Source organism: Anguilla rostrata, chromosome 5, assembly GCF_018555375.3.
Source record: "Anguilla rostrata isolate EN2019 chromosome 5, ASM1855537v3, whole genome shotgun sequence".
NCBI lineage: Eukaryota > Metazoa > Chordata > Actinopteri > Anguilliformes > Anguillidae > Anguilla > Anguilla rostrata.
Window position 1 is genome coordinate 48,269,538 of NC_057937.1, and position 13,099 is coordinate 48,282,636.

General features: G+C 49.1%; 1 protein-coding gene across 1 annotated transcript in view; it reads right to left on the bottom strand.

The window, feature by feature from the left end:
- Positions 1 to 278: 278 nt before the first annotated feature.
- LOC135256155 (A-kinase anchor protein 13-like) overlaps positions 279 to 13,099 on the bottom strand; it is a 101,776-nt gene continuing 88,955 nt past the window's right edge. Inside the window, exons 24-39 of the mRNA XM_064337999.1 lie at positions 12,936 to 13,082; positions 12,154 to 12,404; positions 11,929 to 12,054; positions 11,520 to 11,637; positions 10,762 to 11,013; positions 10,068 to 10,144; positions 9,098 to 9,279; positions 8,513 to 8,595; positions 8,194 to 8,376; positions 7,544 to 7,707; positions 7,299 to 7,439; positions 6,821 to 6,865; positions 6,445 to 6,495; positions 4,720 to 5,148; positions 3,795 to 4,104; positions 279 to 3,615 (exon numbers count right to left, since the gene is read on the bottom strand). Coding sequence (XP_064194069.1) covers positions 3,563 to 3,615; positions 3,795 to 4,104; positions 4,720 to 5,148; positions 6,445 to 6,495; positions 6,821 to 6,865; positions 7,299 to 7,439; positions 7,544 to 7,707; positions 8,194 to 8,376; positions 8,513 to 8,595; positions 9,098 to 9,279; positions 10,068 to 10,144; positions 10,762 to 11,013; positions 11,520 to 11,637; positions 11,929 to 12,054; positions 12,154 to 12,404; positions 12,936 to 13,082 — 2,612 coding nt within the window. The 3' untranslated portion in view covers positions 279 to 3,562. The remainder of the gene's footprint in view (positions 3,616 to 3,794; positions 4,105 to 4,719; positions 5,149 to 6,444; positions 6,496 to 6,820; positions 6,866 to 7,298; positions 7,440 to 7,543; positions 7,708 to 8,193; positions 8,377 to 8,512; positions 8,596 to 9,097; positions 9,280 to 10,067; positions 10,145 to 10,761; positions 11,014 to 11,519; positions 11,638 to 11,928; positions 12,055 to 12,153; positions 12,405 to 12,935; positions 13,083 to 13,099) is intronic.

The window sequence follows — 13,099 nt, forward strand, 5'->3', positions numbered from 1 at the left end:
CAAAGCATTTTATGGTCCTACGTGCGTCTATGCACAGACTGTGCATGTGTAATAGCAGCTACTTGTCATATGCTTTATTGTTTGTTGTCTTGTTTATTCTGATCTGTACCCCTTGCAAAGGTTATGTTTAACTCTCTTACAATATGCCTTAATGACATTGTAAATTGCTGGGTATAGGCATCTGCCAAATTAATATAATCAGGCATAATAATTTCCCCAGTGTGTGTGCCATCCACAGCTGCTGGTAAGAGTAGCAACGAATAACTGCAATACATCACTGACTTTCAATAATAGTTATTTATTATGAGGGGAAAAAACGACTTTACATTTTATACCTCCACAATGCGGAGAACACAGATAAATAAAGCCTCATTATATAAAAAGCTGAAATGAATCACAAAAAAAAAATTAATACTTTTACATTTCAAATTTTTTTTACATGAATGATATTTACATAATAGTTGTTTTGCCCTTTTTTATACAGAAATCAGCAAGACAATAAAACTGTACCCTTAGTACAAACAAATTCTTTACTTTGAAAGCAGAGGTATGAAACCTATTGAGTGATCCTGAGACAAGCTGGCTAACGGTCTAGTGCATTTCATCATTAGAATAAGGCTACGTAAGGTCCATTTGCTTTTTTTCTTCCTTGTATTTTTAAGAATACAACTGTCTGACAAATAAATCCTAAACATACACTTGAAAAAGATTCTTTTCCGGGCATGTTTAACAGATTGGCCTTTAAGACTAAGGTTCAACGCTATTGGGCAGGTGCGTGGCAGGCCCGGGGATTTCAAAGGAGAACAGGTTATTAAGGCAAAACATAAATATTTTATCTTCTTTTAAGATCCAGTAATATCATACCAGTCATGACAATCTTTACTATACGCTTCTCTTTGCTCAGTTACAAACGTAGGAAGACCGTGTTCTCTTTCTTAGTACATGTGGTGATCTCTGAATACGCATAACAGAGAAATGTATTCCCCGCAGAGAGAATGTGGAGATTCCCTTCGATTGTTACGCCACTGTGGGAGAGGGAATCTGAGGGGCGAGCATCACCCTCTGGGGGTTAAAGCAAGGCAGAATGACTGAACATTAACCAAGGCAAAGGACTCAGAGTGGAGTCAGCACCACATTTCAGGCTGAAAACACACAGTAGAGGAGGGGATGACATGCTGCACTTTAATTCCATTCTTTTAACAGAACAAATGCCTCAGCAGCTCAAATACTGGGCAAATGGGCTTTTTTACGGCCACAGTAAATTATACAGTAAAAATCTCCCGTATTCCAAGCGGGAGAAAATAAGGTGAATCAGTGAAATCCAGGGACATAAAATGAACTTTATGATTTCAGAAAAAAAGAAACAGCACAGACTGTAAGAAGTGCATTAAAGTTAGTTTTGCTTTGATGAACAGTTGCCATTAGTTCAGAAGAAACCATGATGAATGAGGACAGTAGAGTGATTTGGTTAAACAGCTGGGTTGCTGGATGACATGATAAGTTTGAGAACTGGGTCATAAAAAAGACAAATTTGAAATAAAAACCTCACAAAAGACACATCTGCAATTTTTATAAATAATTTGAGTAGATCACACGTTTCAATTGGAATAAAACAGACATCAAATTGTTATTCCCTTATTTTTAAAGAGTTGTATTGCCCCCATGTGGTAGGTTCCAGTATTGCAAATAATGCAATAGCAAAAATAATTGTAACAATCAAAGTACCAGGCAAACTAAAACAATCCAAATTGAAATGTGAGTGTCTGGATCAAATATATTTTTGAAAAAAGATTCACATGATACAAAATAACTGCTACTCCATTTTAAGTCATAACAGTCCCCCTTTTAAAGAAAGATAATTATTACACTCCAATCTAATTACCTGATTGTCTATATTAAAGCAAGAATTACCATCATTTGTAACAGAGTGTCCTTTTAAAGTGCTCTGCAGCCTCAAACCATGTTAAATTTGTTGTGAGATGATTGCAGTGGAAAGGCTTTCATACACTAATTGATGTAGAAGGGGGGAAACATGTATGCATCCTAAATGGTGTCTCTGCTTTCAAACTTCCATCTTTTTCAACAGATGGATATAACATTCAACTGTTAATTGTGCTACGAGGAAGTAATTAACTTCAGACACATATTTAAAAACATAAGGTGGAAGGGTTAGGAACTCTCTGTACAGGACTCACAACTGAGGCTTTAAACATTGCATTCCCACCGCCTGTGCAGGCGTCTGAACCTCTGGCTTTAAAAACTGCGTTCCCACTGTCTGTGCAGACACCTAAACCTCTGGGTTCCCATTCAGTGTACATCACTGCCCTCCATTTGAGACCAAATTGGCCCCCGTGTGTAGAAAAGGGACAGTTTAGCTCCACCTACCCGCCTCTCTCTGTCCGTCTGTCTCTGTCTCTTTCCGTCTGTCTGTCATTGCTCATGTTTGTCTTTCCGTCTGTATCTTTCTGCATGGCTCTACCTGTGTCTCAGCATCTCTCTGAAGGTCTGTAATGGAGCCCTGGCTCACTTTTATCTGTGAAGTCGCTTGATGTACCACACAGCAAAAGAATCAAGCCCATGCCTCTTTCTGTCTCTCGCTCTCTTTCTCGTAATCTCTCTTCTATTTCTCACTCTCTATCCCTCTGTCTCCATCTCTCGGTGTCCCTGCAGATCTCTCTGGGTGTGTGTAATGGAGACGTGCCTCCTGTTAACTTGCATGTGTGTGACTCTCTCACTGTACTGCGTACAGTAGCAGAAGTGTAAAGAGCAATGACCTTTAACCCTTGGAGGAACCCAGAAAAAGTCCTTTTTAACCAACTGATGTAAAAATAAATCAGAAATATTTAAACTCCTCTTAAGAAAGTAAGAAAAACACGTTTTACAAAATATGAAGACACACAGTTACACAAAAACCACAGGCAGGAAATAGCCCTTTCAGAAGGGTTGTTCACTCTAACAACTGCATTATAGGAAGGGTGTACACTTCTTTGAATAGCGTGTTTACAGTTAGCATCTTCATTTGTGAAACAATATGCTGTGAAACGAAACATTTGCAGCCATTCGTCTATCCAGCTCTTCGACTTCACAGTCCTGACTGGTATAGTTATGAGCTCAGATGAGACTGGGTTTGCAAACCCTCCCTTACACAAAACATTGTTTTGTTTTACTTCATGAACTGTGTAACTGCAGAATCCTTTGATCAGCGCAACGTACTCTTTCTTTACCCTAACTTCGTGCCACATGCAGAGAAGCGTTCACCTTTGCACGTTGATGCGTATACAGAACAGAAATGTCAGACATCTTTGTTGGTTTAAGTCTCTTCAGAGGAAGCTTATGGGAGAGTAGCACGCAGGCATTCCATGACGGAGGAGTCCACAGGTGACGACGGCTCCCGGAGGCCACGGAAGGTCGGGTGACAGGGGCGTCACTCCCACCCCGCCCCCCCAGGAGCCTGCCCACACGCGCGTGGGGCCCACACAGCGACACGCGCTCGACCTTACATTCAGCTGGTGCATTTGTTTTGACAGCGGAGAATTGTGGGATAGCGGAGGACCGAAGCAGGTCAGCAGAAGTATATCTCCCCACCCGCAGGCTGATCAGGAAGGTGAGGTGACTCTGTTGGGGGAGAGCGAGCGTGTTAATGACATCATCCGCAGACCACTAGCATAGCCTGGCTTCCAGAGGGATCATTTTCTCTTTAAAAAAACTCCCACTTGGGGGGCTGTATGTCATTAAGGTGGAGTTACATCGATTCTGATTCACTAATGTACCATAGGTACATGAGCGTGCCGTACCTGGGGGCTGTGGCTGCTGTCCTTTACCCTTCTTCTTCTTCTTCTCCTTCTTGTCCTTGGTCTTGGCCAGCTGCATCAGCCGGTTGGGGAGCTGGTTCTGGCCCTCGCTGCTCGAGGCCTTCTGGCTTGCGTTGGAGCCAAAGGGCATAAAGTTCTTCCCTTTGCGCTTCGAGTCCAGCTTGCTCAGCGAGTCTTTCCTGAGGGAGGAGGACAGTTCACACTCCCCCACGTCTCTGTCCAGTGAGCTACTGCTCAGAAAGAGCAAAGAGTCCTCTGACGTGGTGGACGGCGTCCTGTGCATCTGTTTCTCCTGGAACAGAACAAAGAAAAATCAAACAGCGTATCTCTCAGGAGTCTCTCCAGCGCTAATAAAGTGGTGACATTTAGCGTTTTCCATTAAACTTACCATCTACTACTGTGTGTTGTTTTAGGCGTGTGCTTGCAGGTTTCTGTATTTGTTCTGTTGCATTAGATAGCTACAGGTGTGTGAAGCATCTATAGCCATCTCCCTAATGATCTGCTAGTCACCCAAGTCAGGTGACTTGTATTGTTGGACAAGTCAGGTGACTTGTCCAACAATAAAATCTATTACAACAACAAGAATTACAACTACTAATGCTGTTATTAGAGGACCAAATGCTGAAGGCATTTCTTTTAAGACCATACAGTTGTAACGTACAGGCTCATGTACATTTTCTAGATGATGATGAAATCTAAACACGATCTGCAGGCGACCAGGCAATCACAGGAGTGTGATGATACCCTCCCTCCCTGGGTGATGCTACGGCCAAATGTGCTTCTCCTTGTGCGACTCCAGGCCACACCACAGACAGCACTGGCACGGTAAAGACTTGCTTAAATAAATATTTATGTTTCATGACGTGTATTCAATCCACATGCGGCATTCATTATCAAGTCCGCTCACCTCAGCCAGCTCTAGCCTCTCCACCTCGCGGCGGACCTGCTCCCTGTCCCGCTCCAGCTTCCGCTGCGCGTCCCTCAGCCGCTCCAGGTCCCGCTGGTACTCCTCCTTCCGGGCCTGCAGCTCCTGGCGCTCGTCGTCCAGCTCCCCGCGCCTCCTGCGCGCCTCCTCCTCCTGCGCGGCGAGCAGCGTCTCCCGGTCGCCCAGGGCCTGCTCGCGGGCGTCCCACTCCCGCTCCCGCCGCCGGCGCTCGTCGGCGTGGGCGGCCTGCTGCCGCTGCAGGTTGGCCGCCTCCTGCCGCTGCTTCTCCAGGCTGCGCTGCTTCTCCTGCTCGATGAGGGAGCTGGGCCGCGAGGAGGGCCGCGAGGCCGGCCGCTCGCTCAGCGCCTGCCGCTGGTCCTCGATGAAGGAGTCCTGCTGCACCACCACCGCCTGGGAACACAGGAGCGGGCGGGGTCAGGCGCAGCTCTGTCTGCGTGTTACACGCTCCGCTCTGTCTGTATGTTACACACTGCTCTGTCTGTGTACGTCACACACACTGCTCTGTCTGTGTATGTTACACACTCTGCTCTGTCTGTGTATGTCACACACTCTGCTCTGTCTGTGTACGTCACACACACTGCTCTGTCTGTGTATGTTACACACTCTGCTCTGTCTGTGTATGTCACACACTCTGCTGTCTGTATGTTACACGCCCCGCTCTGTCTGTGTATGTCACACACTCTGCTCTGTCTGTGTATGTCACACACTCTGCTCTGTCTGTGTATGTCACACGCCCCGCTCTGTCTGTGTATGTCACACACTCTGCTCTGTCTGTGTATGTCACACACTCTGCTTTGTCTGTGTATGTCACACGCACTGCCCTGTCTGTGTATGCCACATGCACTGCTCTGTCAGCCTATGTCACACACACCGCTCTCTCTGTACACCACACTCAGCGCTCTGTCTGTGTATGTCACACACGCTGTGTCTGAATGTCACACACTCCGCTTTGTCTGTGTATGTCACACACACCACTCTCTCACTCTGCATGTCACACACTCCGCTGATTCAGAAATCACATTCTACTGCTACATGTTACACAAGCACACTCATGCACACAACCATGATTCATCTCTCTCACTCAAACCCACATGATTACATTACGTCCATATTATAATATAATAAGAACATAACTGATGGAAAACACCTGCTTTTCATTGGTACTGGTTTTCTTCTTCTTTAGAGTAATCCAGACCATGAGGATTACTTTATTTTTGTACTGACAGATACCAGTTTTATAATTTTGCAAAACTTAAAATGGGTTGATGGAAAGATGCTGGCACGACTGTCGATGACGGAAATAACCAGAAACCCGCCATCTGCATAGCAATAATGTGATTCATAAAATTAGACTGCGGTGCCAGAGGACACCGCCCACTGAAATGTGGTTTTAAGCAGGTGCTGGTGACATTTATAAATGGAAAATATGAGTGATTAGACGTAAGAGTGTCAGGTATCACTCAGCTATAACTTAAAGCTGTACCGTTCTATTGTCATTCTTCGAATCTAGGTCAATCTGTGGCCTGTTTTAAACGGCCCCTAGCCCTGCTGAGCTGGGACATTCGGTCGTCCCTGTATCACGTGTTGCTTACTGCACGCCGCTTTTAGAACATGGAGAACGCTTCAGGAACACGGCTGCGTTCGCCCGTCCCTGAGCCCGGGGCGCAGGCGGACTCTCTACTATACCTGCAGCGTGTTCAGCAGGTCGTGGAGGTGGGTCACACTGTGCAGGACTTGCTGTTGGAGAGAGAGAGAGAGAGAGAAAAAATAAATAAATTCAGCCAGCAAAATAAATAAATGATGACTCGTGAAAAGTTGACAGTAGAAGCAGGTGTTTAGGCCAGAGCTACATTATCCCAGGATAGTGAGCATTCCTAATGACTGCATTAGCTCATTATCAGGGCCTGGGTAGTGAGGCGTGCATATTATTATTCCATAAGCCAGCTGGAGTGTGAGAGGAGTACAGAGCGGTGTTGTCTCATTGGCGGGAGTGGGGTTGGGGTGGCGGGGGTGGGAGGGGTGGGGGGTTCGGGCACGGATTCGGCGCGGGGGCCCCACGTACCTCGCTGTTCCTCTTGAGCAGCATCAGCAGATTGGCGTTCCCGCCCTGAGGGGGGGTAAAAAAAAAAAAGAGCACAGCTGCAGCATTACTGTAATCCGCGGCTAAGAGGACACCTGATCCCACCTGCCGGACGCGGTAATCACAGGCATTAAGCCGCCGGCCTGGCGCGCCCGGGGGTGTCTGTCTGTCTCTTAATGGCCGCATTTTCATTCCAATCCCTTTTTTAAAAATAAAACGGATTCCCCACGGCTCACGCGTGGCTCGTCTGTACTTGGGGAGGGCAGGGAGTTGCCAGGCAACCCGTAAACGAAGGCTCGTTACGAAAGGCGGGGAAACCCACCGGAGCGCCAGTGCCGAGGGCGCCGGTTATCACCGTTTCTTTGGGCCTGCGCGGACGGGCGGCGGCGGCAGAGCCAGGGCTCAGCGCCATCGCCCCGCGTTTGAGCGCGCTCAGTTCGCTCGCGTTCCAGCCGGTTACCTTCTTCAGCACGCTGTCCGACTCGGTCCTCCGGAGGTCGGGCGAATCCTCCCCCTCGTCTTTCTCCCCGTCTGCGGGGAAAGGACAGGGCGTTAGCGCGCGGGGGAAGGTCAGGGCGTTAGCGCGCGAGGGAAGGTCAGGGCGTTAGCGCGCGGGGAAAGGACAGGGCGTTAGCGCGCGGGGGAAGGACAGGGCGTTAGCGCGCGGGGAAGGAAGGGGTTATCGGGCTGGTGAGTAGGGTGTACGCGTGCGGGGCGGGCGAGCGGAGGCTTCTCAGCTCTTGGAGAGTATGGGCTGTCGAGGCCAAAGGTCTCAGGCCTGCGGGGGCACACCGCCCGGCCGCTGGCCGACTCCAGCTGCCCCATGGCCCCGCCCAAACTGCCGTTCACCAAGCTCTGCAGCGTCTCCACTGCAACGCACAGACCACACGCAGACATGCTCGTTACACTATTCACACATCTGAGAAGACCAGGTTTGCACATCTGGCAAAAGTTTTAGAAAAAACAGGTGCTTGGAGAAAAAAGCTGAGTAAAAAAGATTATGTTTCTGCACCGTATATGTTGCGCAAACTCTTATAAGATGAAACAAAAAATCTAATCTAAGTTTCTGTTATTTAATAAAGGAGTTTGTGCAGAATACAGAGCATAATATTTTTATTCAATTCTTACATCATTAACGTTCAGCCTCAGCAACAGGGACAATTTTTTCTTCCAGTAAAATCTGATTATATATATTACATAGAAAGTGTCCCCAAAAATAAAATAATGAATCATAAAACAGGCAATATATAAAAGATGCTAAGTAAAGTAAAGCCTGAGGTTCTCATTGACAGCTGTAAGTGTAGTACGATTCGCTCCATTCTGATGGAACCCGTGAGCCGCTCTCTTCCACCCACCCTCCTTCAGGGCGTCCTTCATGACGGGCTCCCCCTTGGGCATGTCGTCGGCGGTGGCCCTGAACAGCGTGCGGAACACGGGGCTGGCGTCCTCGCCCGTCCCGCAGTCGCACATGTCCCGAAACAGCTTCACCTTCTCCTCCAGGAGGGCCACAATCTGCTCGTCCTTCTTCCGCAGCAGTTCTGGGGGGGGGGCGGCTGCAGCGTTAGCATAACTTCCCCCTACCACCCTGACGCGGGCTGGGCCTCGCAGAGAGGAGACTGAATAGGCCCCTGCCACCCCACTCCACACCCCACCCTACTCCCATCACCCCCTTACCTCTCATCTCCTTTGCTTTAGTCTCCACTAGCCTCTTATCTTCCTCCGTCTCGCTGGGAATCCCCTCGTCATCGTCCTTCTCTCTGTGAAATCATTTCAATCGAATCAGTCAAGTTTTCATCAGTTCTGTTAGCATTACCATCAATGCCCTTACACCATCCCCACCAATGGGAGCATTCTATCCACGCTCATTCGGTATCAGGAACTCTCATTCCACCAGGGATAGAACAGTACTCTCATGCTTTTTTCCTCTATCTCTCAGTGTTTCTCTGTTTAATCTCTCTTTCTGCAAATAAGACCTGTGCTTGATCAAACAAGGACGCATTGCCATTGACGCAAAGCACTATGAGTGCTAACAGCTCCCCCTTGTGGAGAGAGACAGAGAGACTGACTGACTGTCTGTCGGTCTGTTTGTCTGCTTGTTTGTTACAAGCCATGTATATGAGGTGCTTTGCATCTAAAAACAAGGGTACTTCTCTACCTTTCCCCAGTTAATCCCCAGTTAAACCGCCTGTGCTATAAGTGCATATTGCTTTAGGCTGTCCGGGGGCATGACTTCCCACAGGAAATCCTCTCTGCACTCACATGGACTGCATGGTGTCCTGTATGCGCTGCATCCACGTGTTGCGCTCCTCCTTGGAGCTGGCGTGCACCTCCACCATCTCGGGCTTCTCGTCGCTGGCCGTGATGAGGAACAGGCCCTTCTCCTCGTTGGCCACCTCCCGCACGATCAGCTTCTGCAGGGAGATGACCGTGGACCGCTGGTCCTGGGGCACGAAGAGCCAAGAGGGAGGGGGTGAGGGGCCAGGACAGCCAGAGAGGGGAAAGGCAGAGGTCCTTCAGTGGGGATTAACCTCAACGCTACCATTATACCTCTTCCTTCCACGGTTCAGCAATGTACTTCATTTATTCTTTATTTTCTGAAGTAAATCCCACTGAGGTTCAATACAGCCTTTCGAGGATTAATTGCAATGAGGCAGTTGTGAGAGGTACAGTACAAATAAAACGAAAACAGAAACACCGAAGAGATAATAAATTTTAAACGTTTAAAATCATTGCCTTATTTGCACCAGTCTAAACACTACTGACGTTACATTTTTGCCCGCTGAAAAAAAGCCATTTCGCTCGAATACGTCTGCATTCTCCACTGCTGATGACTTTTTACAGATGTGCACGTTACGCAACACACCAGAGCTGACTCACGGCCTCGCTCCGGTTTCACTGAAGGCCGCTGGGAAGCCGGCAGACCAGGCCCGTGAAGTAGCAAGCGGGCTGAGTGAAGGCACGGAAAAAAGAACGGCAGACCTTTTATAACTGCAGGACCAAATGCCTGGAGCCTGCCAAACGCCTGGAGGAGCCAACATGGCCGCTTTATCAAAGCCAGCGTCTGCAGGGGCCTTGCGTGGCTGGAGAAGTTACGCAAAGCGCCAGCGATGGCTCAGAGGATGCGTGTCGCAACCCCGGACTGAGATGGCCTTAAGGTCAGCGGTCACCGGTAGCCTTGCGAAAACTGAGACACGTTATGAAACACGAAAATTGATAATCGGCAACGTACCAGTGAAGCAAACACGTATTTCTGGTCTTTTTCCTGAAGAAACACAAAGATGTCGGAGAGGAGTAGAGCCTGGACCTCTGTAGGGAGAGGAAGACAAATAAAGTTTTAGTTTAAATTTGTAAAGAAAGAAAAACAATAAGGAAAAGAAATGAAATACTCAAACACTGTGAGGAAAAGGGGAGTGACTTAAATGGGTTAAATGTGAAAATGACTTTCTGAGAAAGAGTGCGGAATAAAGTAATGCATAATGAGAAAGTACCGTGTGCAAATGAGAAAAGTAGAGAAATCAACAGCAGGTCGGCCAAAAGAAAACAGTTTTTTTGGGAGTGGGATAAGAGATGTGGAGATTTAAATGGGAAAAGACAGCACTGAAAATGAGAGTGGAAAAGGGTTCAGGTTACACTGGGAGGAAAGTGCTTTGATAGAGGCGGAGGAAGACCGATACAGACAATCAGGTTAAACTGGAACCCGAAGAGCCGTGACTCAGAGTGGGAGCGGACCCAGGCAGAGATTCAGGCTGAATGGGCAGGAAGGCATCAACGTGTGGAAGGGAAGGGAAACAGAGAGTCTGAGGTGAAGGATGAGGTATTGTGAGAGTGTGAGGCAGGAGAAGAGGCTTACATTCGACACCTCTGTGAAAAAGGGAGAGGAGGACGGGATTAAAGGCTTAGCCGCGGGAGGGCGGGGTCCTCACCCTTCAGCCGGCCCGTGGAGTTCTTGAGCAGCAGCGGGCCGTCGTGGAGCAGCTTGCGGCCGCGCATCAGGTCCTCGCGGGCGAACATCTGGCCGCTCTTCATGCGCATGATGGACTTGCTGTCCGTGCGGCTGTACACCTCCTTCAGACGCCGCTTCTTCTCGTGCTCGTTCACCTTGCTGTCCACCGCCGCGATCACCTCCTTCACCAGCCGCAGCGCCTCCGTCACGCCCCGGTGGTCCTCCTCGTTCTCTGCGAGAGGGGGAGAGAGGGAGAGAGGGAAGGAGGGAGGGAGAGAGAGAGAGAGAGGGACGGAGGGAGGGAGGGAGAGAGAGAGAGAGAGACAGAAAGGCAGAGAGAGATGTAGAGAGAGAGAGGCAGAGAGAGAGAGAAAGAGACGCTTTGAGTCGAGTCGCCTTTCCGACAACTGCAGCGGAGTTATTTTCAGCTCCGTTTCACCAGGGTCGCTCGGTCACAAATTGTGAAAAACGGCAGGTACGTTTTTTCGTGTAACGCGGAGCGAGTGGCAGGGGTGCATGTGGGAGGTCGGGCCCCTGGGCCCTGGAGCGAGAGACGCGCCCGGCAGCTGCTCAGACGGAGGAGGGCGGTTCAGCCGTGAAACATGGCCCTGTTCCCGGCTGCTTGGCAGGTGCCGTTGGCCCTGCCCTCTGTTTTAATAGGCTGAGGGTTGCCAGGGTCTGTGTTGGAGTTACCACGGCGACCTGAGCGACCACATACTTTCAGCGGGAGATCCTCACCTTTGGTGTGCTGCAGGATTCTCTGCAGAAGCACGGGGTACTTGGTTATCCGCTGCGTCACCAGTAATATACACTCCGGGATGCCTAGCCTTCGAACGATAGTGCTGCTCATCTTCCTCTGCAAGGCAAGCAAAGATACCTTGCATTGATACGTTTGTGTAACCACGGTAGTAGTATGTTTATACGTTTTCATCAATTACGCCTATGGAGCGCTGTACTGGCTTTTTGGGTTGTACCATAGCTGTGCATGAACAAAAGACAGAGTTTGTATGCTCAGAAGGACTCTTAACACCTTTCTGGTTACTTTTCACTGTCTTCATTACGACTTTCACATAAAAACCCCTCTGCATTATGAGATGATATGTACAGACTAGAACAGTATCAAAATGGATGACTTAAAAGCGGTCACCTTAATGAAAGCCTGGAAGCGCTTGTCTTTGGTGTGCAGCTCCTTGTAGAAGTTGACCGCCTCGTTATGGCGGCTGCAGAACTTGCCGTAGACCTTCTTCATGCGCTCTGCGTTGGAGCCGGAGAACTGGAGGGACGGGGACAGAGTTCAGTCTTTCCGCTCGCCTGCGACCACGCGCAAACCAAGGCCTTCCACCGACCCCCGACCCCCAGACCCCCCTCTCACCTGCGTGAGGAGGACGTCCCCGATCTTGTGGATGACGTAGCCCCTGTCCTTCACCTCCTGCTGGGCCTCCCTCTTCCTCTCCAGCATGTGGCTGAAGAAGCCGGTGTGGAGGTCCAGGAGGTCGTCCAGGACGGGGAACACCCGCTCCGCCGTCTGCGCCTCCAGCTGCACCTCCTTCAGGAGCCCCTTGCTGTAGACGTCCGACATGATCTTCAGCGTGCGCACGTGGTGCATCTCCGTCTGGATCAGCTCTGCGGAAGGAAGTGTGGGGGGGGAGTTGAGCCACAGCTGGAGTCAGGCCTTTGGTTATGCAGTCTGAGCATGCTCAGTGCAAGCTGCTAGCTGCTGACTTCAGAGGGTGTGAGGACTCTACCTAACCTCACCCTGAGGACATTGCACATGAGTCAGAATGCCTCATTTTCTTTTTGTGTCTGTGTGCAAGCATGGAAATAAGCGGCTCGTTTCACTTCATGTATGGGTGGCTCAGTCTGCCTTGACACTAGTCTTCATATATATTGGATTTTACTTCACTACATCAGGTAAATATCCAGCTTTAAAGTATGGGAGACAGCAAGGCTTTGAAGACATACTGTCACCAAATGTCCACTAGAGGGAGCCTGCACAGAAATAAGCTGAATCATTGGTGTGAGAAATGAGTCTGTGTACTGACGCGGGTATTTTGTGATTATTTAAAACCAGACAATGTGGTTTACACAATGCATGTCTGGGCCATGAAAACCCAACATCCCTACTCAAAAGTAAGACTACTCAGATGACTGTACCATAGATGACATCCTGTCTCTTGATGATGTCCTTTTTGAGTTGCTTAAGGAACTTCTTGTCCTGGCCGAAGCTCCAGGAGTCCGCCTCCAGATCCTTGGAGTCGGCTTCAAACTCGCCCATCAGCTGACTGTCCATCATTTCTGTCCCTGAGAAAGATACCCAA